This window comes from Alosa pseudoharengus, unplaced genomic scaffold (assembly GCF_046254945.1).
Source record: "Alosa pseudoharengus isolate Yale_2024_CS ecotype anadromous, Long Island Sound unplaced genomic scaffold, YU_APseudo_1.1 YU_APseudo_1.1_scf_4, whole genome shotgun sequence".
NCBI classification, from domain to species: Eukaryota; Metazoa; Chordata; class Actinopteri; order Clupeiformes; family Clupeidae; genus Alosa; species Alosa pseudoharengus.
In genome coordinates, this window is record NW_027468774.1 from 17,317,515 (window position 1) to 17,345,230 (window position 27,716).

A 27,716-nucleotide genomic window follows, 5' to 3' on the forward strand; every position below is an offset into this window, starting at 1 on the left:
AGTAAACCTATACAATACAGTTTATGTGTTGAGTCTTTACAGACTATGGACAAAGCTGTCATTCTAGTTGTATGTTTATGAAAGGCTATATTAAGCCTGGGTTGGATATTTGTGTATCTATTAGGTGTGTTAGGCCTGGATCTGTATAAAATGTGGATCATATTAAAAAATGCTCTTCAACACTTGCATTTTAACCTTTACATAAATCAGAAATGTTTGCCACTGATTGTAATACTTTTTAGATCTCATCTTGTAATTCTTTAAAATAGACTGTATCTATATATATACAGTCTATGTTCTTTATAATGAGCCTGTATGGGACTCATGCCATGTTTTTAACGAGGTGGGCGGAGCTACAGCTCTAACACTGGGACCGGCTACTAACATTAATAAATGATAGATGTTGGTAGCAGCCAATAGCACCAAAGTAGTGTTTTCATTATCCAATCATGTGTGAAGTATGCCACTAGACACGCCCAGTTGTAAGAAAATTGGACACGAGTATGTATGTGTATGTGTAGACTGACTAACTGTTGTCAGTTTAGAGTTTGTAGTATTGGAACTATCCCCACGTTACAGTGGTGAGATGTCTTCCTTAGAATGTAACTGATTGAGTATATCAATCGGGATTTTCATAGTTATTTTTGCAGACATTCGTATTTTTACAACTGGGTCTTCCTCACAAGTGAAACGTAGTGAAAATCTCGCTAATACTATCACAAAGAAGTTGGCTAACTTAGCTCTAAAGCTAGTTACTTAGCCAAGCTGGCGTTAGCCCTCAAGTTTGTAAGCTGTTCTAGTCAATGATAGAATCTCGTTAAACAGAAAATAATAGAAATGATTAAACAGATGGCGTAAAAGCTTGTCACTTCACAAATGAACACTTGAGGCCAGAAGGTACTTTACTACCTTCTAAATTTTACGTGGAACTTAGTCGACGGCTTTACTTACTCTACTTGGAATGTCGTGTAGAAACGGAATGGTGCGGGGAGGAAACCCTGGTCTGCAGCCTCTTCGTGCCACAATTCCTTTCCAGCTCCACAACAAAGTTCTACCACAGTCCAAAGATGCAGGTAAAAAAATGTAGTATTCATTAAAACAACTCGACACGTTCAAAAATCTGTTTCATTTCCTTTATTTTGAATTAATCAGGGCAATTATGCTTGAGGGCCTCCAAGTTGATATGGAAAGTGTTTATGTAAGAAATTGATAAATGATGAGTGTGTGTGTGTGTCTGTGTAGAGCAGAGGGATGCATGTGCTTCATTGCCAATCAACAAACTAGTTTTACTAAAATTTTTGGTCTACTCTAAACCATCCACCCCCCACCCAGGAACCAAGTGGGGATCTTTGTGTATGTGTGTTCACCAATGTAGAATTGTACAGTTGTTTGGGGTAGTTTATGATTTAATATAAACAGAGATTTTGACAGTGGTTGAGGAAATAATGATGTCATGGATCTTTACAGTTGTACAGTTTACATTCATCACACAAAAGTGACCCAATATTACCCTCTGTCCGACCCTCAATGACACGAAATCTTTGAACTGCTAATCAGTAGTTTCCACATAATCTCTGCCAAGAACAGATCCACATTTGCACATTTCTGATGCTGACTGCATGGTTAATGCAATTCCCAGTATATCTCAGTTGCTGACAGACTCCTAGCCATTTGGACTACAATATTTTTTTTTATGCTCGTATGAATTTGTAAGCAGTTGCCTAATGATGTTTGCAATGGATTTTTTTTTGAGTCCAACAAAAGCGAAACAAAACCAAAGTGCCAAAAGCACTCCACGTCTGACCTGGATGCGTGGGCATTTCTCACATAGTTGAGAGTGACCTCCTGACCACTGCAGCATGTGCCACACACTGAGTGTGAGGTTGGGAGTCAAGGCCACCTCTGTTTTGTTCCCTTGACCCACCGGATCACCTCACTGACTGTTCAGTGACGTCCGCCACTTCGTAACCCCATGCTCAGAGCTACTGGGTTTATTTTTATGTCTTGTTTTGTGGCATGACAGAAAGGGACGGGGTGTTAGTGGTGGTGATTGTGTGTGTTTGTGTGTGGGGTTGGGGGCTGGAAATGGAAAACAGAAGCATTTGCTTGGTGTTGAGTAACTTAGCCCACCCCTGTTGACCGTCACATGGAAAAGTTCCACCTGCCAGCAACTCCCGAGCTATTAACAGCACTACCTGGACTATAGGACCCCCAAACCACATAGGGGAGAGGTTAAAGGTCATTGTCTTTCCAGTTGTGTCTTTGTCCTGAATGGCGACACAGAGAATGTTCAGATTGCTGTAGGAATGTTCATGTAACATTTGCGTGATTAAAGGAAAATGATTAAAGCAGTTTAATGAGAGAAGATTACATATAGATAAAGGATTACTTTTATGAAAGGACTATGCTACTGTTGTTTGCAGCCTGCAGTTCACTTATTTCTCTCTCTCTTCCTTCCAACAGACCGGAACAAGGCCAGGCCCCCGAAGCCCTCCCTCCGCCGGACACTGTCTCTGGACGCGCTGGTGGCCCCCTACCTCCAAGGCCAGTGGCCAAAGGAGCCCGAGGGCATGCATGTTGGCAGTGTCAACGACAAGGCTACACAGGTCAGCCTAATAACCAAACTCAATGGCCTGCTTTGGTGCTGGCCAGGTACCTCCTTTGTTGCCCTGACAAATACCAGCAGAGTTGCCCTGATAGCAAGACCCACACATCTTTACTACCACTAAAGGTTTCTTTCACAATATCTGAAGATGAGCAGACACAGAGCACTGACTGTTCCTCCATACCAGGACTCAAACGACATTATACATGTCAGAGGTGGAATGAATACTGGGTGGGTAATTAGTCAGAGGTGAAATGGATACTGGGTGGAAATGGTTCTGTAAATGTAGTCGATAACTTTGCAGTGGTGTTTTTGAGACAGCATGCATCCATGCCCTTCTAGCTTACCTGTTGGGACTCCAAGGTACGAGCTAATAGACGTCTTTACAATTGACAGTGTAGAGGGGAAAAGGATGCCTAGATAGGTATCAAATATTGAGATTTTTTCTTCATGCACAAGGGCAGTATCTGGTGTACTATTAAGTCAGATAGCATGTGTGGTTTTATGTTACTTTTAATGTACTGTAGCTCCTTCCATTTCTTTTGCTGCCTGTTCCAGCTTTTAGGCTTGCAAGACTTTTATTCAAACGACACTCAACACTGGCCTTTTTCTACTATGAATTAGCTATTAGTTTAGCAATTAGTCATCAATATCCACTGCAAAACTTCAAATGTGATTTGCAGCACACAGCTAGTATTCTGGAAGGCTAAATACTACTTCATGCTAATGTTATTTATTTGGATATTTTATCCAAAGCTGTGTGTAGCACAGTAAGGGCTCTCAGCACTGTTTGGAGTATGATGTTTTGAGTATGACTACGGGTCCTTGATAAATGTTCTATTTTTCGACACAAATTATATATCATGTTCACCGAGCCTTCATCCAAGTGTGTTTACCAGTCCTTGGAAGGGAAAGCCCCAATCTGCATACTAGTGTAAAACTGAAATGCCACTGACAAAGCAGCCATTTTCTGCCCCATCATGGCAGCTATGGCTCCAACATGGCATCTGCAGCAGATGAGGGTCTCTTTGAAACTGGTACATGTAAAAAGCCTGTGGCTTTGAGTGGCTGTTTTATTTGTTTTTAAAGAGGTGACGGGAGTGGAGCGTGAGGTTTTGTGGAGTGTGTCTGCAGTTTGCTCTGCAGGTGCTTCTAAGAGAGAACCACCAGCAGCAGCAGCAGTGGCAGCAGAGCAGAGAGGCATACTTGGAAAGATGCCAAACGGGGAGACGGTTTTGTTTTGTTCGTTGTGACCTCCCAAATTCTTCTTCACCCCACCCCACCCTACTCAGCCCTAGCTTAACCCGCATCTAACCCTCAGCCAGTCTATACCCCCACCCTTGCTTCCACCCTCCCCGCCTCTGCTCCAAGCGTCCTGTCACTCGGTCCCCACACGCCACACAAAAGCGTCTGCTTGTGTAATGCACTGCACATCACCCAGACACATTCTCTACTGTCCGGCCACCCTCTCTACATGCCATTGTCTTGACCCCCTAACCCCCCTCCCCACACACACACACACACACCACACACACACACACACACACTCTATTTCTTGCACAGATCCACACATACACACAAACATGTAGTCTCTGTTACACACAGACACACATTCACACCCCGCGGGGGGAGCACTGAGTGAAACGTTACCCTGATCCCCCTCGCGTCGCCTGTCTCCTGGGACGAGGAGTACATGGCTGTTTATAGGAACGGGTCCCGTGATCCTGGGGGGGTGGGGGGCTGTATGATGGTGTACAATCTCATAACCAGTACAGCCAGGGAGGAGGGCATCATGGCTCACTCCTTCAGTTTCTCTAGCATGCTGTAGGTGAAGCTAGTGGGTGGAGATGTGTTGAGGGTGGTGTGCAGTGAGCGCTTGTATTTCTCATGTTAATGTGCGTGTCAAATTTAAGACTGGCCCGGCGATTCATGACCTCACTATTCAGCACCTCACGGCATTTCTGACTGGACACTTCAGCAGGCGGAACGGGCAGGGGTGAGGGAAAGGAGGGAGGGAAAGAAGGAGAGGAGAGGAGAGGAGAGGAGTTGGGGTGTTCTCTTTTTTTAATTTTCTATTGCCGGCATGGACTTGGCCACAGCTGGTCCATATGTGATTGGACTCTGGGGAGAAGACCCAGGACACCTGTGGAGCAGACTGAAGATTCTGTGAAACAGGACGGACTGAAGATCTGGTCTGAATGCCTCATGAGGAGTAGAGAAGAGGAGGAAGAAGGCTTCTGCAATTGGCATCATCTACTGTTCTGTTGAGCAACCTCCTGTCTGTTGGACTGTGAGGAAGGACTGGGACACTGACTCACTACCTGAGGGTGTTTAGGAGTGTGTGACAGGCTACATACAGGGCTGGAGAAGCAAACGCCTGGTCTGGGCAACAGGCAGCGGGGACCCCCTGTTCCGGAAAAACCTCTTCCAGTTGGTTCCTATCGTGTTGGGGGAGGGCCTGTGGGTAGAGAACTGTCAGAGAATCATGTCGGTATGTCTGTGGTGTCTACTCTTTTTTTTTTTTTTTTCTTTGTCTTTACAACACACACACCTACAACTACACCTACCTACACCTTTCTCTTCCTGTCCCTGTCTTTTTGACTATGGCTACTTAGCTAACCTTTCAGAAGGTTAGTGGAGTGTATTGCCCCTTTAAATGCATGAATGAATTTAACAGTGCTTGCGTGCGTGCGTGCGTGCGTGCGTGCGTGCGTGTGTGTGTGTGTGTGTGTGTGTGTTTATGCGTGCATGCGTGTGTGTGTGTTGTGAAAAAAGGCAGCAGGCATATCGTGATCAGTATCGTGTTTATGCGAGTCTTGACACAGCTGTGCTTGTGAAACAGGTGTGAGTGGTTGTTTTTGCAAAACTGTGTCACTTTTGTCCTAAATTCACATATGACGTCTTGGGGCCATTTCTCATCAGAGAGATTAGGGGAAAAACAACTAACTGTTTCAAGTCGTCTTGTTTGCCGAAAACCAGGTGTCTTCATATTCATCTATATATTGATCAGTAGCCTAGCCTCTATTTTGTGTTAAGAAGTCGAAGTAGCAATTTGAACATTTCCAATTTACTGTCAAACCAAATCTGTTTGGAAACACTGATGTCATTCATCTGAAAAGCTCAGGTCATGCATCTGAAGTTCACAAATTCAAAATCTATTTTGTAATTTCTAATGTTGCATGTAGTTTTGTTAATATGTTTAAAACTGGAACAAAAAGTGTACTCTTTTGGCAGTGGTCTGTGAGCCTTTGGTAAAACCAGCTAGTCTGCTGTGTGTATACAGAAAACATGGCAAGACCTTCTGAGTCTGAACTCTGAACTTACATGACCTTTGTTTGTATGTATGTATGTAGTACATAATATGATCTTTGTTTCATCCATCATGTAGATTTACTCAGCCGTGAGGAACCACATATCTACTGGTGTCTGTAGGACTGCACATTACCTAAATCATTCCACTCTTTTTCTGTCTCTCTCTTTCCCTCTTTTTCTTTCTCTGTCACTCACTCTCTGTCTCCATCTCTCCCCAGACTCCCAGTTCCTGGGCTGAGGAGGGCAGAGGGAGGAGAGGAGGTGGGGGCCATAAACGCTCAGCATCCTGGGGCAGCGCAGAGCACCTGAGGGAGGTGAGTGCCTCTCCTCGCGCTCCTCCTACTGGCTTCTCCTACTGGCTACCTAGAGATTGGCATGGTTTTATTTCAGTTAGCCTAATTAGATGGTTTGATTTGCATTGAGAGATGATCTTATGAAAAGTACCCTATGCCAATCGTGACATATGGTGAAAGGTATATGATGATGTGGGGCTATTTTAATTTTAAAGGCCAAGGGAACTTTATTAGGATGCATACTATCCTGGATCCATGAAATAACTGGCCTTTAAACATAAAAATCTGCCTGCCTCTTTGGGAATTTATTTATGGCCCCTGTATTTTAAGCAAGAATATTTATTTATTTACGATTTACATTTATTTACATTCACAAAGAAAATTGGTGTACTTAAGGTTGGATTTTTTCCTCGTGTTTTTAATTAAGGCATTAAGATCAATATCTAAAAGATGATTTTTTTAATTCCTTTTTTTAAATCAACTTTAGCATGTGCATGTATGTACAGGGTATGTAAACCTATGAGCACAACTGTAACAGGTCCAGTAACTGCAGGTCCTCCTTGGGGACATATTTGTGCTTGCTTAAAGGCTTTTTGACTGGAGGATCATGAATAAATCTCATTTGGAGATTAGAGGGCTCTGGCAGTGTGTTCTGTTCTGGCGGTAGTGTTTTCTGAATACTGAATAATGACTGCATTAATGACTGTATTGTTTATATACATCAGCAAGCCTTTTATGCTGTGTTTAGAAATTGTACTCTGTTTGTTGGGCTACCAGTGAGGAGTAATAGCCAGGTGCATTATCTAAGCAGGTATAGATAAAGCTTGTGATGTTTTCACTGCTGTTTTAATCTTATGTTGTACCATTTGGATATACAGTATGTTGTTACCATTGTTACCAAATGTAGACATTAACAATATGAACAACATGAAATCCATTATAACAGCGAGCCTCTTGTTGCAGTTTGCTGATACAGACAGGACCGACCTTCTCAAACAGTTAGAAAAGTGACCAAGCAAGGAGACGATTAAAAAAACAAACAAAGTGAAGTTAAGACTAGATTTATAGTTCCTATTTGCATGATGTATCTAGTGGCCCTGGTGTTATGTAGACCATCTTGGGAATCCCCACCTAGCCTACAACTGCAGGGAGATAAAAGCAGCTCTACTTGGCATGAAAGCGTACAGTATGACTGGAATGACTACAACATGGCTGTGGAAAAGAGGTATTGGCCCACCGGCCAGAGTGGAGCTGTTAGCTGTTGTTGGGTGGCACCTCTTTTCTGCCGTGCTCCTGCTTTCTCACTGATTGGCCTCCCCTGTCGCCTGTAGGTAGCCAAGCTACGCCATTCGTTACAGAAGCGCTTTAGGCCCGCCCCTCCAGCGGGAAGCAGTGAAAGGCCCTCCCACCCACTCCCTGGCACCCATGCCCCTGGAGCCACACAGGTATGCCCACAGTGTGTGTGTGTGTGTGTGTGTGTGTGTGTGTGTGTGTGAGAGGGAGTGTATTCTTGTGGTATGACTTAACTGCAGTTGCGTTGATTAGCCCAGCAACAGATTTAAAAATGGCCTGGCTTTTCTTAGGACCTTCTGTCACAGTCCTGACATCTCACTTACTCACATACCGTCACAGATACAATTGTGTGTGCGTAGCCGCATACACACGCACACAGACACTATATGCACTTGTATATTATTAAAACTAAATTTCTCTGAGCATGTAGTCTCAGTCACAAGTCATGTCGGTTTACCCTATACAATATTGGGAAGATCAGACCTTATCTAAGAAATGCCACACAACTGCTTGTACAGGCCATGGCTCTTTCCAAACTGGACTATTGCAGTGCATTGTTAGCTGGAATTACATTCAGATCCCTCACGCTGGCCTACAGGAGACTTGCTGGACCCTTCTGAACACCTTTCTGTGTTTATTCCACAAACCGTTTGTACGTCCCCTCTCGCTCACTGCAGCCCTCTAAAGAGCACCTGCTGTGTGGGCCTTCCATCAACACTAAGAGCTCACAGTCACCACTCTTGTTGTCCATCAACACTAAGAGCTCACAGTCACCACTCTTGTTGTCCATCAACACTAAGAGCTCACAGTCACCACTCTTGTTGCCTGTGATTCCTCATTATTAGTATCAGCTAAGAACTTTACTCTGTTAAATTCTAGTGACCGCTAAGAACTATAAACATAAACTTATAAACATAAAACATGACTGGTATTACAAGTAACCATTCATTAACTGTTGCTTTTTTTGTATCACAAGCAGGAATTTCAAACACAAATACATTGGGCTCAGACATGCATCCAATTACCCAGATGTCCTGTTGCAGTTGTATGTGCATACGCTCACATAAATACAGACTAAACTATTTGTTCATGCCTGTGCCGTCTCCCTCCTCCGTACAGACCGTTCCACTGACCCCATTGAACCGCCTGGCCCCACGACTCAGGAGGAGTGTGGAGGGGCTCAACCTGGAGTTGGAGGGAGTGTTTGTGTCTGAGGCGCCAGAAGAACAACACCAGGTGAGCTTAAAAGACACTCACACTGTACACTTGAAGAAGTACGCTTGTTGTTGCAGACTCGCGTGCTTGATCGTGCTGTTGTTGCAGACTCGCATGCTTTCTAGACAGGCAGTAGTTGTGCGCTGTCTCGCTTTACCACCAAACGTGTCCCTTATACTGCCCTGTGACTTAATAGCCCTATTTGGATATCACTAGCTTCTCTCTCGTCTCCGGCCGCTGTAACCCTTCGAGCTCTTCGGTATGGTTCTCACATGCCAAACAAGGTGCGATCTGGGATACAGTTGTCAACCCATTTGCAAGATGTGCAACATTATTGCTCCGCTTTTACCAGTGTGGCATTAGTGGGAAGCCGTGGCCCGCTGGTTAGCACTCTGGTAACCGGAGGGTTGCCGGTTCGAGCCCCGACCCCTCACTGCTCCCCGAGCGCCGCCGTTGAAGCAGAAGATTAGTATGTGCTTCACCTCACTGTGTGTTCACTGTGTGCTGAGTGTGTTTCATTAATTCACCGATTGGGTTAAATGCAGAGACCAAATTTCCCTCACGGGATCAAAAAATTATATATACTTATACTATACTGCATTAGAACTGTCTGAATAAACCAACCAAGGAGAGTTGAGTGGCTCTCTGTGTGACTCTGTGTGTACGTCTTCCTCCCTCCCTCCTCCCTCCCTCCTGCTAGATTCTGGACGTCCCAGATGGCCACCGGGCCCCTGTCCCATCCCAGCGGTGCAGCAGTGGCCCTCAGAGCGACCCCTCTCCTGCCCAGCTCTCTCCCTCCCACTCCCCCTGTCCAATGACTGACCCCGGTGAGTGAGAATAGAGCTGTTGCATTGAGATGTTTACAATTAACATTTATGTGGTTCACAGTGTTTGTGAATTTTAGAGTGTTTTTTAGGCTGGAATTGAAGCTCCCCATTGACTTGCTGTGGCAGATGCATTGATGGCAACTGTCTTTAGTGGGCAATACAATATCTATGTTTTTTCTTTTTCTTTTTTTCCCTCTCTCAGACATGGTGGTGTGTGGGACCCTGTGCCCCTCGCCTTCTCCCTCACCGCCGCCTGACGTGGTGCAGCTCTCCTCCCTCCTGCCCTCCTTCTCCCCGCGGCCCAACAAGACCTACGCCTTCCAGAGGGAGCCCCCCGAGGGCTGTGAGAAAGTGCGCGTGTGGGACGAGGCCGTGTGAGTAACACACTCTCACACACACACACACACACACACACGATTACAGAGATTTAGAACTGTTCCACTTAGATTACACCTCACCGTGCAATCAAATGAACTTGTGTTTTGAGGGAGTGGCGAGTGGGCCATCATGGGACGTTGTTTTAATTCAGTAGTCGAATCAGAATTTGACCTTGTCAAAATGTCTGTCTCTCTCTCTCTCTCTCTCCCTCTGCCCATTCCCTCCTCACTGGTCTGGTTCACTGTCCCTCTCTACAGAGCCACCTCTCAGGGGGAGCCCCTCCTCCTCTCCCCCTCTTGCCCCGACCCCAACAAAGTCAACTTCACCCCTCACGGAGGCTCCGCCTTCTGCCCCGTCAGCCTCCTCAAGCCCCTCCTCCCTTCCATGGACCTGCTCTTCCGCGGCCTCTCCGTCTCGCCTGTCACTGGCTGCTCAGGACAAAGCCCCACCCTTTGCCCAGCATCGGGGCATGTGGTTGGTGGTTACCTGAGCGGGCCCCTCCAAGACCCCACCAGCTCAACCATGTAGCAGTGAGTTAACCACAGCTGGAGCAGTAGTGGACTGATGGACAATGGATGAAAGATGGCATATTTTTTCCCCCCACACAGCTTTTGAATAGAAACCCCTAGGAATGGACATCTGGATCACTAGTGATACTGTAACTTATTGCTTCCAAAATATATCAAACCTTACAGAGGATAAAAAAAACCCAATGACTACACCTAGAAAACCGATCACGAGCAGCAGCATGGCTAGTGGATACATGTGGAAGATTTCTCCACATAGAGCTGAAGCACTAGATGGTGTATACTTCTCAGGACAAACTCCTCATGTCCTTTTTGTGTCTATAGATTGGACGTTGGTTCCTCCTAATATCTTCGCAAATTTGAGAGAACTGTAACGTTTCTTTCATTTATACAAGAACAGATATTTATGTGCCCTTGTCATTTTCTACAATAGAGTGTTATTTTTCTGAAACAGTAAAAGACATAAAGTACACGTGACCTGATTATCCTTTTGGCACATAACGAACTGTAGACCAGACCTCATGACGTGCAATCAAGCTGTTATGATGAAACGGTACAGCCAACCTCATGGTGGCAGATGGGAATGGCTCTGCCAGCAAGAATCGGCACAGACTGGGAGTGATGGGATTCAAGCAGAACTATAGTGAAAGCCTCTTATGAAACTCCAGTGCTAGCAGACTGGCCTCTGAAAATACATGGGCTGGGCGGCTCCCTGCTGAATTGGGTATTTTATATATTTTTTTTCATTGTGAACATCCTGGGCTAGTTCAGAAAGGGTTGTTCATTATTAAGGGTGAGTTTGGTCAGGTTTCGCTGTCCATTGAGTGTATTCGGTATCCCTCCCTGCTCACCTGTAACCATAAGCTAAACTCTGAGGTGAAATTCACAGCTATGAAAGTCGTAGGTAAGACACAGAGCAGCAGTAACTGGCCATAGTAGTAGTAGTAGTAGGAGTCAAAGGATCACAATAAAACTGCTGACCCAGTCCGATCAAACCCACAAAAGCTATTCAGTTGTTGAAAAGTATGCGGTATGAGTCTTTTTTTAATCTATGATCATTCTGTTAAAATGCTGTCTGGAATGTAAATGTTTTTTCCTAAATGATTTGGCCTAGTTAATGACACATTTGTGAGGACTGTAAGCATTGCTTTGTGAAACCTGTGGCCACCTGCTGTAACTTTGGTTACTGTGCCTACAGACACACCTGTTTGGTGCCTTTTATTCTTTTTTATGGGGTGTTTATGATGATTGTTTTTAAAAACCAAAAATATGAAAGGGACATTTCATAAAACAATTTGTAATTTTTAGAGGTGTCTGTTCAGTGTGAGGGCTACACTTTTCTATCTTAGCATCTGAAGAATCTATTTAAGCACGTTTTGTCAGTATGGTTGCCTCATGAAAGAATATGACCATAGTTATAAGTATAGCCATGTTGGAAAAGCTAGTAAGAATTTATATTTTGTTCTTAGTTGTCATTGTTAGTGCTCACTTTAGCGTTTGCATTTGTAATACAATATACATTTTTGTATATATTTTTTCACAAATCTAGATTTAGTATAGCGTACAACAAGGCTGTATGGTCAGAGGGTATGCTTATTTCTGTTTGTTGAACAACAGCACTTAATCTTGTGGTAGTTTTCCACAACCTACCATTTTCATTCTTCAATTGAAAAACAGAACCTTTGAAGGTGCAGTCATGGTTGGATATAAAGGCAAGCTTATCCTTCAGTATTGTTCATTGCCTTTGAGTTTGAACTGTTCCTTCAGAGCGCAACATTTCAGTCAAGTATATACTGTTGTAGATGTATAGTTCAGATTATGTTTTGAGAAAAAAATAATAATCCTTTGCATTCTCCATACAATCAGTGGTTTGCTTCAAAATGTTTACACATTGGTGGTTCAAGGTTGTCTTCCAAGTTTCTGTACAGCATATTTTTCATGTATTACAGATATTGGAAATGTGTGTCCTGTCTTGAGTTCAGCTGTGTTAATAATTTTAGTCATTTGACAAAAAATAAAAGACAGACTCCTAACTTTGAAGCTTCGACTTTGAATGAGGAAATTATTAACTCAGGTGTTTGCAGGTGGTCATGTAGCATTCTCACATAGCTTCAGTGGATATATAGCATTGAAAGGTGGTATATAAAATAAAACGTATTATTATTATTGGTCATTGTTATTTTTCACCTTTTTGGTACCTCATCTTTGGTCGGAAATGTCATACTTGACCAATCCACATGAAACTTGGGATGGTTGGTTATTCTATGGCTGTTACAAAATAGGTTTGTGACCAAATTAGTGTTTTAATGGCAAACTGGCCTCTAGGAGGCACATTCCCCCAAATCATGATGATTTATTTGTGGAGTGGCGCCACCTAGTAAAGGATATTTAAAGCCAAAATCTAGCATTTAATTAGCCTATATATTTTTGATGTAAACTTTCAATTTTCAGGAGACAGGACACCCTGCATCACTACCTCATTTGTTGGATGCACCTGTCCATATGAGGTCCTGCAACTGACACCACTTTCAGTATTTCAAGAATCACTAAGACTGAAGACTGACTGATTAATCAGCTGCCAATATTTGAGTGAGCATAAGAGTGACCTGTTTTGCATAAGAGTGACCTGTTTTATGTGTCAGTCTTAATGAAATGGTGTAAGTTCATTCGTAATGACATATAGAAGCTATGTATCCAATTTCAAACAAATCAGCCACGTCACTAGAAGCAGCAACATGTTTTTCTCAGTTCTTCTGACATGGTTTGGTTTATCTTGAAAATTAATTTTGTTGTTCAAACTTCCATAACATTTCTAAAATTCAAATGGTCCTCTTCCACCTGCTGAAGTGGTTAAAACATTCAACCTTTTCCCAATTGAGGCGGTTCGCACCATGTTCTTGGACCCCGAGGATCACCGCTTGTGGCTATAAAACGTATCTGTCTGGACAGGGTAGGGCTATAGACATGATAATTTATCATGATGGTATATACCACCCTGTTGTTTATAGTGTGTGCCTATATGTAGCCTTGCATTTACGAAACATTTATTGAATTAATTCAAACATATACAGTCAACTTAACCTTCATCTCATAGGCCTAAACATGCATATTTGTACAAATTAACATACAAATAAATGCCAAGTAGTCTGCTCAAATAGCCCTCACTGAAGCTCACATTATTGATTTGTGTACATTAAACTTTCCTCAAGTTTGAAGAAAGAATATTTTATAAAGTCATCAGGTATGGCAGGTTGTCTACATCCTCAAACTAGCTCCTTAAACTTTTCACAAATGCAGTGTAGCCTACAACAAACTATTGTTCTTGGCAGAAACGAAATCATTGAACATTAACACTCTTTTTCTTGGAATTGAAAATATGTTTTCCATTAATACATTTTCTTGTTTTCCCCTCGTTCAGGCTTCATCTATTTCCAACCATGTGATGTGTTCATCATGTCCAAATTGGTGTAATTTGATATAGTAGCCTACACACCATTCTGTTGTTTTCATTCCTCCAAAGCACGTGTACGCACGAGAAGCACCGCCCCCTAGTCATTCATTCGCTGGGATTAAGTATATATGTGCGATGTGGGCCAATGAACATTCTCCACATCCCAACACGAAAAAATCAAAAGCGCCAGTTTAAAAAGAAAGACCCTAATATATTTTCAGTTGTCCGGCGAGAGTGCCATTTCAAAACTTTAAGCGCAAACTATTGTGCATTTGTTCTCAACATTAGGTTAATTTAATGCAAACTTTATTTTACAATGAGTTAAAATGCTTAGAAGTACAGATGTTCGTATGATGAACAATCCTAGACAAAATACATTTATATATTCAGTCTGTATTTGTTTCCATCATGTGGTTCCTACACTAAATCACTCGAATAAAAGAAACTGAAAGCAAACGTAATGTTAGCTGCACATAGGAGTCGTACCCGACTTTAGACAAAGGCCTTACATGAGCCATTTTTAACCCTTAAAGGAGTACCGTCACACCAGTGTGACGGGAATGTTGAGAAATGAACGTTCTAAAGAATATCTGGGTTCATTGAATTCAACATAGAATTTTAGAACCTTCAATTGTTGCGGAACTTAGAATGTTCAAAAACCTACACCTTTTATACGGTTCCATTGCGTGTGTTCAGTTTCGGAACGTTGCATACCAGTCTGCAAAAAACCACAGGCACATTCTGGCTCCTTGCGTTGTTTGGTCCTTCATCTCCACTAATCGCTGACGCGCTTCCCCCCCGATGAAAACATTCCAAGTTGCGTTTGAATAGTATTATAGGCATTATGTCAGTAAAAATGCTGTTACGAGAATAAATACCAAAGGACATCGCTATGCCAAGAGAAAGACGCTAAGAACATTTGTTGTTACGAAAAGCTAACATGAAAAGTGGGCCTGCAAAGCTAGCTGAGCTTATGTTCAAAAGAAAAACATTTCTGTAAGGACGAGGAAAATTGGAAAATTGCAAGCAGACTGCGGTGATATAAACACGCATCCATAGTGACTGTTGGCTACCCTTTTGGGTGCCTATCGGTATCATCATTTCCGGACTTGTGACAGCGGGGATAGTGGAGCGAGACGTGGGTCTGAGGAGCCAGGGGAGCGGAGCGGTGTCTGTGTCCATACCAGCACTGATAGACGACAGCATGGCCACAGGCAAGGGAGACGGGAAGTCGCCGTTATGGCAGAATGAAAGACTACGATTCATCGTCTGTTTTTGTGGAGTGTTTGTATGTTATTTCTACTATGGCATACTCCAAGAAACAATGTAAGTTGAATTAGCGCGCCATGGCTAGTAATCTCACACAATAGAAGTCAGAGAAGACACGTCAGGTTTCATTGAATCTCAACGAGCCAGCTGTCTGAACTTACCATTAGGCACATTTATTCATTCTCTTGCTCAGTTTACCAAGCGATAGTGTAGCTAACAATCTAAAATAACATTATGTTGTTGTAGTTAACAGTAGTGACATTCTGCGCATGAAACTATTAACAAAAAACCCAACGTTATTAGATCGGCCGATGTTAGTTGATGATTGTAGGTTTTAGCTAATGCTAACGTTAGCATTTGCTTGTACCAGTAGTTCCGAACAAGCAATAATACAATTCGTTTTTGTACACCTCTCTGTAAAATAACATCTTCACAATGTCTGCGTACCCTTGCAAATAAGCATTACTCTGGGTTTCTCTTGTAAATGCACGTGTTCGTTCAGGTGACTTTTGACATATAGTCTGATAGCTAGTAGCCAGCAAGGGACCCGTAACGTTAGTCGAATGTATGACTGGTTATTTTAAAGTCACTGCTTAGTAACTCCTAGGCATTATGCATGTCAGACATGATGGTTATACTTACATAAAGCTGAGGGGTTACCCGTGTTTTTAGGATTATGCCTATGTTACATGTACACACAGGGGTGCTGCTAGAAAATGACAGAAAATAAATCTGGGCCCCCCAAAATGCTAGGGGGTCTGGCAGCGATTGGTAACATTCATTGATTACAGCATATTACAATACAACCTATAAAGACCTATACTGGTAATGGTGACACCTGTTAAACTCACCTCGGCATGACATTTACTGAGGATAAAAAAAATCATATACACCCAAAGCTGATAACCCATTACAGGATGGGACATGAAACTAGCTGTCAGAGCTACGTGACTGCATGCACAGACTATGTGACAGTATAGACAAAATGAAAGCAGTCATAGAACCACAGTCTTCCTATTTGTGTGTGTGAAAGAGACTTTATATCTTGTCACTATGCCTCTCTAACTTGCAGCTACGTGACTACATGCAGAGACTATGTGACCGCATGCATAAATTCAAATGAAAGTAGACATAGAACCACAGCCTTTTTATTTGTGTGGAAATAGACTAGTCCACTGAAATCTTTCCATACTGTTAAAAAACCTGTACAAGTTATTTAGCAGATGTTTTTATCCAAAGCGACTTACAAGGGCCATTCTCATCAGATCAACTCAGTACGGTGTGCAAACGACCTGCAATTTACGACAACAAACAAACATGCAAATCGACAAAACACTAGACAAAACACAAGCAACCTAAGAAAACATCAAAATCAACAACAAAAAGTGCATAGCCTACCTATCCTCCTGCAGATGGACCTTAAACAATCTTAACTATTTTTTATATACAAAATCAGTCAGTCAGTCATTCAAACCAACCAAGTTATGCAGAAAATACACTTTACAAATTAACTATACATTTCATCTTACTTTCATTATGGCATTTAATTTGGAAATTAATATATTCAGGAAAAAAAAATATATATACCCCCCCCCCCCACACACACACACACACACACGTACAGAAGCAGACAGAGTTAGATACATGATACAACAAAGTTGCGGCTCAACAGAAGGGTATTTCTCTCGGAAATAGGTATTGTCAAGCGCTTGGATCAGCTAACTCTGTAGGTCACACATTTCTAGTTTTTTTTGTAGTTCCAGGATTTTTCATTCCTAACAGCCCCATAACAATATCATTGTCCCTTCAGCACACGAGGAGAATATGGCCAGGGAGAGTCCAAGGAGAAGTTTCGCTATGCCACCACACTAGTGTTCATCCAGTGTATCATCAATGCAGCATTTGCCAAACTCTGTAAGTGATCTTTCCGGACACCTGTGTCTGTGTGCCTATGCTATTGTCTAAGCTATCTTTTTATTTTTATATACACCATATGCCGAGCCAGTAGATTGGGATACTATTTCTAAAATTGAAACAAATATGTTAAAGGAGCGGTGGATTGAGTGCATCATGTTACTTTCCTGAATTATGCATTATATCCTTACTCTTTCTCCTTTAACTCCAATACAGTGTTCTCCTACTCTGGCCCTCTTTCCCCTTCTCTGTTGTGCACGAGACTTGCTCATCGCTTTCATCTCTCTCCTCTGTTCTCCTCCCCAGTGATTCATTTCTTTGAGGGTTCCAGACAAGACCACACAAAAAGCTGGCTATACGGGGCGTGTTCCCTGTCATACCTGGGTGCCATGGTGTCCAGCAATTCAGCCCTGCTGTACGTGAATTACCCCACACAGGTGAGTGTTGTCTTTACCTCAAATGATTTAGATGACCTAAGTCTGTCTATATACACACATGCTGTCAAGGAATGAAACAAAATATGAACAGTTAATAAACTGCATGTAAAAGTCATTCCCTGCATTGGTTGTGAGGGTGGTTGCAGTCAAGCCTGTGCAGTGTGGATGTGAATGCAATAAGACTGGCACCCATAGATAGGTATATAGGACCCATATATATATATATATATATGTATAGGTATACACATATAGTTATATATATCTATGCTGGAACCCATGCTATTATGAATTTCAGTGTCCCTTGGTCTACTCTGTACAGATTTCTCACAGTACCCTTTTGACCCATTGTTCAAATTAACCACCCCCCTCCCCACATAACATGTTCTCTTTCCCTGATCCTTTCCACTTTAGTTTTTGAACACACTGTACAGTACAAATTTAAGTGATGTACTAATAAAAACATTCCTTGTTCTTTATCCCCTTCATGTATATGTTTTAAGGTGTTGGGGAAATCTTGCAAGCCAATCCCAGGTAAGTGGTTATCACAAGTGGTAATATGTGGAATAGTAAAGGAAATTACTTTTCTTGATCTTGAGTATGATGGATGCTAGGCTGATAACTTCATACATCAGCACTATACGTACCACAAAAAAAGTTTTTTTTTTCAAAATCAGGCTTTTGTGGAACTAGGCATTCATATGTTTATTACAGTAATACAAGGCATGTTGTCAGTGTCTATTTGTGTATGATATAAGTATGATTGTACTCCCCAGAACTGTGTGTGTTCTTGTGCCATGCAGTTATCCAACATGACAAACAAAGTCGAGGTGACCGATGACCTTGTCACACACACAGGAATCCATATTTTTTCCAGTTTTTCATGTATTATTAGTGCCTGGTAACATTTGCTCCAAGACATATGTGTCCCAAGACTGTCACAGCAACAACTAATTTTACATTTTTGTAGACATCAACATGTCCTGTGCTTTGTTGACTCCCAGTAGATGGGCATGATTTCTGGTTCCCCCAGAGATGACTAATCACGAGACATTTTTTCTCAGTGCTACACATGGGCGCATTTAGTACAGGCTTATCATGTTGGCCCAACGGCCATGTCAGCCTGTGCAAACACACGTCTCCATGTGTTAACTGACGTTGAGTCAACTGACGTTCTAGTTGCATATGCAGTGCATTGCATTGGGAATAAGGCCGCACTGCTCATTCGGCTGGCTCTATGTCTCTTTTTCTTTAGTGATGATCCTGGGTGTGACGATCCTAAGGAAGAAGTATCCTCTTGCCAAGTACCTCTGCGTGGTGCTGATAGTGACCGGTGTGGCCCTGTTCCTCTACAAGCCCAACAAGGGTGGCTCAGCTGTGGACGACCACGTGTTCGGCTTTGGAGAGATGCTACTGGTGAGCGGTTGCTCTGTTTACGATCCTACTTTTAGATTCTGTGTCTCAAAAACAAAATACCCCACAATTATCCCCCTCAAAAGCTGCTACCTGATACTACCCTGAGGGAGTGTCCCAAATAGCTCACTTATTCACCTCCTTGGCTGCTTTTTCGTTGCACTGATAAAACAAAGATAAATGTGAGGCCGATCTGGATTTTAGCATCGCGCTAATTACAGCGGATTCGGCCAGTTGCACAGTCATGTTGAGCTAATCACCATTAAAACTGGAAATGAAGCATCACTGCCTCAGTGCCCTGCTTTATTCTCGTAGGGATCATTGTTCTGTAAACAGTAAGCGCAGGAATTCCCCAGAGCAGCATGTTCAAAGGCAGTGATGGTTATGCCTCTTCACAATGATAAAAGAGCTTTGGGATCTTATGTAATGTATTATTCCTCTGAAATAGAGATTACTTATTTATAGTCTTTTTCTCTTGTGCCATAAACAAGACATTTCTTCCATGGAGTGCTCTTTTCGCACTGAATGTGAACAGAAGATTGTCAGACCTTTATTATAATTTGAGATTTCAGACGAATAAAAGTAGTAGTTCATATTTATGTACGGACGTGAAAACTCCCAGTCGGTTATTCATTAAGTGCAAACAGAACATCCGTCAGTAGTATTTTAGGGCAACTTTGAAGTTTCGTAAGCACTGGTTGTGAAAATGAAACACTAGACACAACTGCTCTTCTCTGTGACCCTGAGTGCGCAACAGTGATTAAGGTCCTCAGACTGAAAGGATAAACTACAGTGGCTGTGCCATTGAAATACCCAGAACATTCGGATACATGCATACTGTAGTTGTGTTTCCTGTGCTCTCTCTCTGCTGCAGCTGTTGTCCCTGACCCTGGACGGTCTGACTGGCGTGGCCCAGGATCACATGAGGGCACGCTTCCAAACAGGAGCCAATCACATGATGCTCAATGTCAACTTGTGGTCTATCTTGGTACTGGGTCTAGGTGAGACAACTAAGGAGTGATTGGCTTTGCTTTGCTGTTTAGCTTCCTAGCTACAGGCTTATGTATGGATTTTGTTATTATATTATAGGATTTCAGAAATAGATGTTGCAGAGTATTTTTTTTACATAGACTAGTTCTGAAGGACAGGTGGTATTTGAAAGTTTAATACCACTAATACAGCTACATATCTCATACAGCTCTTTTTTTTTGTTTTGACATTAATGGAAAAAGTAATTTCGGCTAAACTGCTGGTTTCCGACATGGCTTAAGGCTAAATATCTGTATTGCATTGTGGCAGCATGTATTGCTCCTCACAACCACCAGGTGGCAGCAAAGCTCCACAGGACTTTTAATCATTTCAGTCTATTGTGTCTCCAAATCTGATGAAAGAGGAAATTGCTGAGGTGACTGTACTAAAAACATGGCCCAGAATAATGATGGAAATACAGTCAGGGGCTGGCCTGGAACATGATTATTGTGAAAATTTGTGGACTAGGTAGAGGAACTGTGTGTGAAAACCTCACTTCCTCTTTGCTTATTTCCCCTTTCGCTTTGTGTGTTGTGCTCAGGGGTGCTGTGGACTGGTGAGATCTGGGACTTCCTGGGTTTTACTGATCGTTATCCCGGTATCATCTATAACATCATGCTTTTTGGACTTACAAGTGCACTGGGCCAGGTGAGGTGTGTGTGTGTGTGTGTGTGTGTGTGTGTGTGTGTGTGTGTGTGTGTGTGTGTGTGTGTGTGTGTGTGTGTGTGTGTGTGTGTGTGTGTGTGTGTGTGTGTGTGTGTGTGTGTGTGTGTGTGTGTGTGTGTGTGTGTGTCATTTATTGACCCAGACTCACACATTGTATCATGTTGACAGCATGTATATTTTGCTGTTTGTGCTCATATAAAATGCACATCATCCTCATTCGCTCACATAATGTGTATACACACACACACACTTCATACAGTTCAGATAAAGTGAAATAGAAAGTATTTTTCAGCCAGTTATTCTAATAGAGTCTAAACCAGGGGTGGGCAAACTTTTTGGCTCAAGGGCCACATTGGGTTTTGAAAATTGGCCGGCGGGCCGCACAACAACCCCCCACACACACCCCACACACACACACACACACACATTAAAAAAATTGTTTATTGTACATTTTTTATAGCCTATAATTTAGTATGAAAACTATTTCTTTTAAAATATTAATTGCTTAAACATACTGCTAATTTTATACTGTTTAATGTATAAATTGTGCACTGTCGCTTTAAGACAGTCGCTTTAATTCACGTTTATTTCTCAATGATCTTCTGCCTGCTCCGCTATGGCTAGTGCTGTACCTACGGCTGGGCCTCACGGTTTTTAAATGGTCAGTAGTGGGAACTATACTGTTGCCTTCATGATTTCCTTTTAAAAGTTTCTTATAAGAAGGAGATATCAATTATCAACATTGACAAGCCAGCTGGAACCTGCGGCTCTCTCTCCCTCTCGTGAGTGCAGACGCGTTCCCAATTAAATGGATCGCATAATGTTCACGTTAGATCTGCTGCAAAGGAGATAACTAAGAGTTAACTTAGTTTAACATGATGCTATCTCTATTTAACATGATGTTTTGACATTGTAAACGTTCTCTAAGAAGAGTGAAAAGCAGTTTGCAGTAAAGCTAACCAACGTCGTCTGATAACCAAATGAAATGCTCGGCGGGCCGGATGAAAGTGCTTGGCGGGCCGGATCCGGCCCGCGGGCCGCAGTTTGCCCACCTCTGGTCTAAACCATTCATCAATCATGACATCTGGCTGGTGAGGTGTGTTATTCTTGCTGGTGTCACATGGCATCCTTTTCACCCTCTTCCCTCAGACCTTCATCTTTATGACTGTGGTGTACTTTGGACCCCTGACCTGCTCCATCATCACCACTACCAGGAAGTTCTTCACCATCCTGGGCTCTGTGTTGCTGTTTGGCAACGTTATGTCTAACATGCAGTGGACTGGAACCATCTTGGTGTTCATGGGTAAGTGAATGAATGTTTAAAGCATCTATCTGTGTGGCTTTAAGTGTTTCTCTCTCTGTGTTCCTTTTTTATCATTTTATGGAGGTGGCTAGTTGTTCTGGCGCAGCGTTGTTACATCTGTATGTTTTGTTTTTGACCTGCAGGTCTTGGACTGGATGCAAAATTCGGCAAGGTGCCTAAGAAGACAATGCACTAACACTTGTCAGCTGGAGGTGTGTGTGTGTGTGTGTGTGTGTGTGTGTGTGTGTGTGTGTGTGTGTGTGTGTGTGTGTGTGTGTGTGTGTGTGTGTGTGTGTGTGTGTGTGTGTGTGTGTGTGTGTGTGTGTGTGTGTGTGTGTGTGTGTGTGTGTGTGTGTGCGGAGAAATGGAGAAAGACAGAAAGCATGTGCAATGGACTGACAGACAGTGATCCAATCTGTCTGCCTTCTTCTGGATCACACATAGCCATGCTCCATGGTAACAAACAAACACACAAACAAAAAATAAGTCCGGCATCTGTTTCTGGTGAGGTTCATTGGACCCTCACCACACTTCCTGCACCTTTTTTTTGCCCCTGTGCTGGGCAAGGATTCATCTCATCTGAAATAATTTGGCCGGTTAAAGACGAATGGTCTCTCTTGAATTTGTGTAGTGCCGACGGGCCTTGTGTGACATGGACAAGCTGTCCACTTCCAGGTCAACCCAGATCCCAACAGGCGTATCTGGGGAAATGTAGTTCCAATGCAATGGCTACCGGTCTCAAAGACTACAGGTCTCATGCATCCTTCCTCACTGTATCAGCTTCTTCAGTCAAGCAAGGGACTCATCCACTCTTGCTTGAAAATGTACCAAATCACATGTTGTATCATCATGTAACTGTTCATTTGTTGTGTATAAAAGGAACTTTTTAAAGTACTATCAAATAGACTGGGATCGGAGAATATCTTGAACTGTACGCGTACACAACTGTACTGTTAGTCTTAACATCATACCTGTTGTAGCATTTTTCTAATCAGTCAAAGGGGGGGCATATGTCCTTGTCCTTTGTAGGTGTTGCATAGATCTCTCAAATGTCTTCACTGATAGCTGTTGCATTCCCTGTAATCATAAAGCACACAGAAAAGGTGAACTGTGGCTCTTCATTACCCTTAAAACATGGGATGCAGTAAGCCACCTGACCAGATGGATTTTTTTTTCATCTCTTTGAAGATATAGCCCTTTCATGCCACAAAAAATATTATTTGTAGTTCTTACTTTCAATATGAAGGCATTGAGTCATTGCGCTTCTGTCTGTCTACATCCTTGAACTTGCATAAAAATGAAAAACTGGATAGAATTGCTTGATTATTTTTATACTGTTTTTAATGGTTATGTCCTATCCATATTTAGAATGTATATGTCCCAAGTAATTAATAAATGATTTTCTCTTTTGGAGAAGTACAGTTTAGAGGAACTACATGTTTTGAAAAGGGAGTATATATACAATCCATGTATGTCTAAACTTTGTTCATTCTTGCTCATATCTGCCAAAAGCATTAAGCAAACCTGCCAACAACATCCAGTCTGAAGTCTAAAGCCCTCTTGACATTAAATCAAGATTGGACAAGGGTCTTGTGGTTGTGTAATTTTTATGTAACTTAATGACCATATAATGTAAGAAATTGCTCTAAACTTAACCTAATGGGCAAACCTTATTTTCATCGCTCTCAATGCACTGTTAATCATAACTTTATTTAATTTCTGTTAAGTGACTCAAAGGTTAATGGTTTGGCTTAAGTTAAAGTTTAGGAGAAAAATATGGTTTGGTGTGAGGATAATCACAAGGTAATGACAATTTGATTAACAAAATGAGCTGAGACTAAATGGAGTGTGAAAACTTCTAAGTCAGCAGATTCAGAAGAAATCGCTTTGCAACACTTGGACTTGGAGTTTTTGATGCTTCCTAGAAACAGGAGAAAAGTCTGAATTAGATGGTTGCACAGTCTAGATATTCTATTGTTGATGGAGGATAAAACCATTTCAATGTTTAATTAAAAGAAAAAAAATATTTTTGTCAACTAATTTGTGAAAACAATTCATTATTATTACATAAACACATGTAATGTAAAAATAGACCTATAACATCTGAAATACAAATTTATATAAAAGGGGGGGGGGGGGGGGTCTAGGAAGAAATATGTGCCTGCGTGCGTGTTCATCTTTTACTATTTATTGAATCATTTAAACGGGTTTTGTGAAGCAATTCTGCTTGATATGTTGGTTGTGCACATCCACTCCAGAACTTCACAGCTATCAACAACATGTACTGTCGATTCTCATGCCTATGTGTAAATTATTTTTTTACTGTCTATGGTAATTTCAGAATAATGTTCAGAGGCATCCATAGACGATGCCTACATAAATACAGTTTTCAATATGAACAGTTAACACCTAAAAAACTTTACACCTAACCTTTAAGGTAATCCCTATCTATCAAGAATATATGTATACTAGAACTATTTCTGTTGCCTCTCTTTTAGCATTAAATTTGATCAGGCACTGCAAGGGACCCATGATTCTGTTTAACGTGTTTTCCTCAACAGTCTCCTAGCCAAATTTACTGTGGGTCGGTCCCGATAAGGCCGTGTTATTCTGCACATTGTGGGACATCTACTCGAGAGATAAACATGTTCGCTACGGTTAGCAAACAGCTTAGAAGCCATCCAGCTGTAAGTAATGGTTTGGGGACAAAGTCTGACGATTAACAGTGACAATTGTATCGGGAATTGAGAGATATGAACACGATGGTAACAGGCAGTGATGTTAGCTAACCATCTTGCTAACCAGAGTAAGCATTTAGCTTGCTAGTTGACGTCAGTAAGTTTTGACCAGAAGCTGGCTGTTTTAACTTCCTGTTCTAATATAAATGTGTCATATTTTGACGACAGTTTGTATGTGTATCTCTAAATATGCACATCTTAGTTTTGTTATAGTGTTAGTTAAAGTGAAGTTGAAGTAGGACACTGGCTTGGGGTCACGTCAGGTAAATGGTAGTAGACAGACGGGACCCTCCACTTAGACATAGTTAGCTTAGATGGCTAACGTTAGCTTTAAAATCATCGCTGAATATGGTGAATGTCAACTTGGAACTGTGGCGTGTGAACAGTGTATATGTGATGTGGCATTAAATATCACAAAATGTTTTAATCTTTAATAGATTAATTAGCTACCAAAGTCGATTAAACCATGACTTCACCACATTATCCGTTAGTATTAGCGGCTAGCTTCTTAAACTTAATAGGCTAACGATAAACTCCCAGGCAGCCAAAGGCCTTGGAGACTCGTTGGTGTTGGCGACCTCAAGGACAAGTCGGTTGTAACGAGAACAGAGTTACTCACTAGAGTCAGAACAAAGCAAACCTATTTTCAACAAATAGTAAGTAAACCACATTTGTGTGGTTTGGATTGGATTGGCTTTCCTTATGTTGTAAGTTGACTTGATTTGTGCCCAGTTCTGGATCGAAGTGACATTTATCAAGCCAGATTAATTTACAGTGGTAATAGGCTAAAGGTCCTTGATAAACTTCGTTTGAATGGAAACAAGTGGCATTTTTTATAAGAGCTCACAAACATGTTGCCCTCTTTTCTTTTACTATAGCTTATTCCCCTGTTCATTTTCATCGGTGGTGGTTGTGGTATGTGTTTGACCTACCTGGCCAGGCTGGGCCTCAGAAGTCCTGACGTTTGGTAAGATTTTTGCATTACTCCAACATTTCTTTCAACATCTTCAGACAGGCTTTTTTTTGTTATTATTGTTTTGACTTCGTGTGCCACTGCCTTCATGTCAATTTTTATTTTATACACCATGCAACCATATTGACTTATGGTTAATGTTTTGGTACATTGCATCCTTTTATTCACTCGTGAACTCATTTGTTCCATCATTTTATTCATTCACTCACTCAGCTGGGACAAGACGAACAACCCTGAGCCCTGGAACAAAATGGCTCCAACTCAGCAGTACAAGGTATTGGAGAACTTGTACATGAACATCATAGAGATTAAAATCATGGTTTCTGACTTTGTTAATCCACTGAATTGTCATTAGGAATTGCCCGTACCATAATTCTCCCCAGACACTAAGTAGGCACTGGAGAACAGAAGAGGCCTGAGATCCTCCATTTATTTATCTTTTTGGTTTAAGACCTCAAGAGAATTAACAATATTTCAATTAGTTGTAGCGATAACTTTACTGTAACAAAATTCAAAATGTTCACGAGTTATATACTAGAAGTTACAAGTATGTAAAAGAATTGTAGTAGAAGAATAAGCTCTGATGCCCGCAAATGCCAGTCCACGTTGTAGTGTTGGCAAGAAGCAGGACTGCCTTGGCTAAATCCAGCCAGAATCGACCAGCTTTAATCTATAATCCTCTAGAGGGCTGTGGATTATCTCACCTGGCTTTTTGATTTGCTTAATAGTCACAAATCTAATCAAGCAATCATTCTTTGCTGATCACATGAAACTGATTCAAGTGTAGGGATTTCAGTCCATGTTGTAAAGTCTGCAAGGGCTGTGCAGGTGTTCTTTTAATGTTTTTGGCACTTGGATGATTTCCAACCATGTTCCTTCATAGGCACTGAGTCTTTTTCGCCACAGTTGTTTCAGTTTGTCTCATTTATTAATTTATTTATTTGCCATTCTGTTGCTTGTAATTCACCTTTTTGTGCTTTTGCAGTTCTACCGTGTGAACCTGGACTACTCAAAGCTGAAGAAAGAAGGTCCTGACTATTAAATTCCTACACAGATCAACTGCTTCAAAAACAGTGCTGGACCAAAGGCTGAGAAAAAAAACATCTGAACTAAAAGGCTTCCTACATGGAATGGAGATCTCTCCCTGTGTACCCCTTCCAACCCAGGCACTATTTAAAGAAGCTGGATCGCACAACACTTTGTCAAGTCCCGTTTGAAAGTCCTATTTAATTCCTAAGCTTTTCTAAATCTGTTTTTTTCTCATTCTTCATGGTTATTCACAGCAATAAATGGAGAATTCTCTCCCTGAAACAGAGATTGATGTTTGGGTTTTCATTTTAGTTTGTATGGCCTAAAATCTAAAGGTGGACTACTTCGTTTACAATTTCATTATTCATTATTGTTCATTGTTAAGTTATGCCTTGAATTTCCCCTTGGGGGGGTCAATAAAGTATCTATCTATCTATGCCTGTTAGTCCAGTCATTTTAGGAGAAAGGGTTGAACAAATTGCAACACAAGCAAACTTAACTGATTTTGTATCCTCAATATGTCCTGAGTAAGGGAAAAAAAGCCCAGAAGAATCCCAATAGGGGAAGTTTAGAAAAAGACCTAAATATACCCTATTCATGCGCCTATACAGTATTTTTCTCACGCAAATAGGGGAAAAAAATTAACCTTCACATATCACCATGAAAATTACTGAGTTGATTACTTACATCAAGACAAACAAAAAATGTATTAAGTTTTTTGAAATTGTTTGTTAACATGGGCAAACAGGGCATAATGTAATTATGTATAGCTAATGTATAGTGACCCAAAACGAATTGCAACATTTGACAAACAAATTGTCCAAGGCATGGAGGAAGATAATACATGTCTTAACTGGTATTATATCTCATCTAGAGGGTATATGCTTATAGAAAATATATGGTTTATGGTGTTTAATTTGTTTTCCCTGGACAGTATAGGCCAAAATGTATCCACTTTACACTAGATTCGCCTTTACAGAATAGAGGGCAATGTATTGTGCATGGCATAGAGGAAGATGGGAAATGTCTTAAATGGTGTTATATCTC

At 41.6% G+C, this 27,716-nt stretch overlaps 3 protein-coding genes across 3 annotated transcripts; all 3 read left to right on the forward strand.

The window, feature by feature from the left end:
* Nucleotides 1–552: 552 nt before the first annotated feature.
* fam117aa (family with sequence similarity 117 member Aa) lies at nucleotides 553–12,614 on the forward strand. The gene is made up of 8 exons (XM_076265060.1): nucleotides 553–1,073; nucleotides 2,464–2,606; nucleotides 6,136–6,231; nucleotides 7,542–7,655; nucleotides 8,623–8,739; nucleotides 9,419–9,545; nucleotides 9,748–9,919; nucleotides 10,181–12,614. The coding sequence occupies exons 1-8, from the start codon at nucleotides 962–964 to the stop codon at nucleotides 10,449–10,451; spliced, it is 1,152 nt and encodes a 383-aa protein (XP_076121175.1). The 5' UTR covers nucleotides 553–961; the 3' UTR covers nucleotides 10,452–12,614.
* Nucleotides 12,615–14,665: 2,051 nt separating this feature from the next.
* Nucleotides 14,666–23,516, forward strand: slc35b1 (solute carrier family 35 member B1). Its single transcript, XM_076265061.1, has 9 exons — nucleotides 14,666–15,227; nucleotides 16,981–17,084; nucleotides 17,391–17,521; nucleotides 18,022–18,052; nucleotides 18,774–18,934; nucleotides 19,806–19,932; nucleotides 20,502–20,608; nucleotides 21,776–21,929; nucleotides 22,073–23,516. The coding sequence occupies exons 1-9, from the start codon at nucleotides 15,106–15,108 to the stop codon at nucleotides 22,123–22,125; spliced, it is 990 nt and encodes a 329-aa protein (XP_076121176.1). The 5' UTR covers nucleotides 14,666–15,105; the 3' UTR covers nucleotides 22,126–23,516.
* Nucleotides 23,517–24,474: 958 nt separating this feature from the next.
* On the forward strand, nucleotides 24,475–26,955 carry ndufa4a (NDUFA4 mitochondrial complex associated a). The gene is made up of 4 exons (XM_076265063.1): nucleotides 24,475–24,616; nucleotides 25,546–25,634; nucleotides 25,854–25,914; nucleotides 26,626–26,955. Exons 1-4 carry the CDS (start codon nucleotides 24,575–24,577, stop codon nucleotides 26,680–26,682), a joined length of 249 nt encoding a protein of 82 aa, XP_076121178.1. The 5' UTR covers nucleotides 24,475–24,574; the 3' UTR covers nucleotides 26,683–26,955.
* The last annotated feature ends 761 nt before the right edge of the window (nucleotides 26,956–27,716 follow it).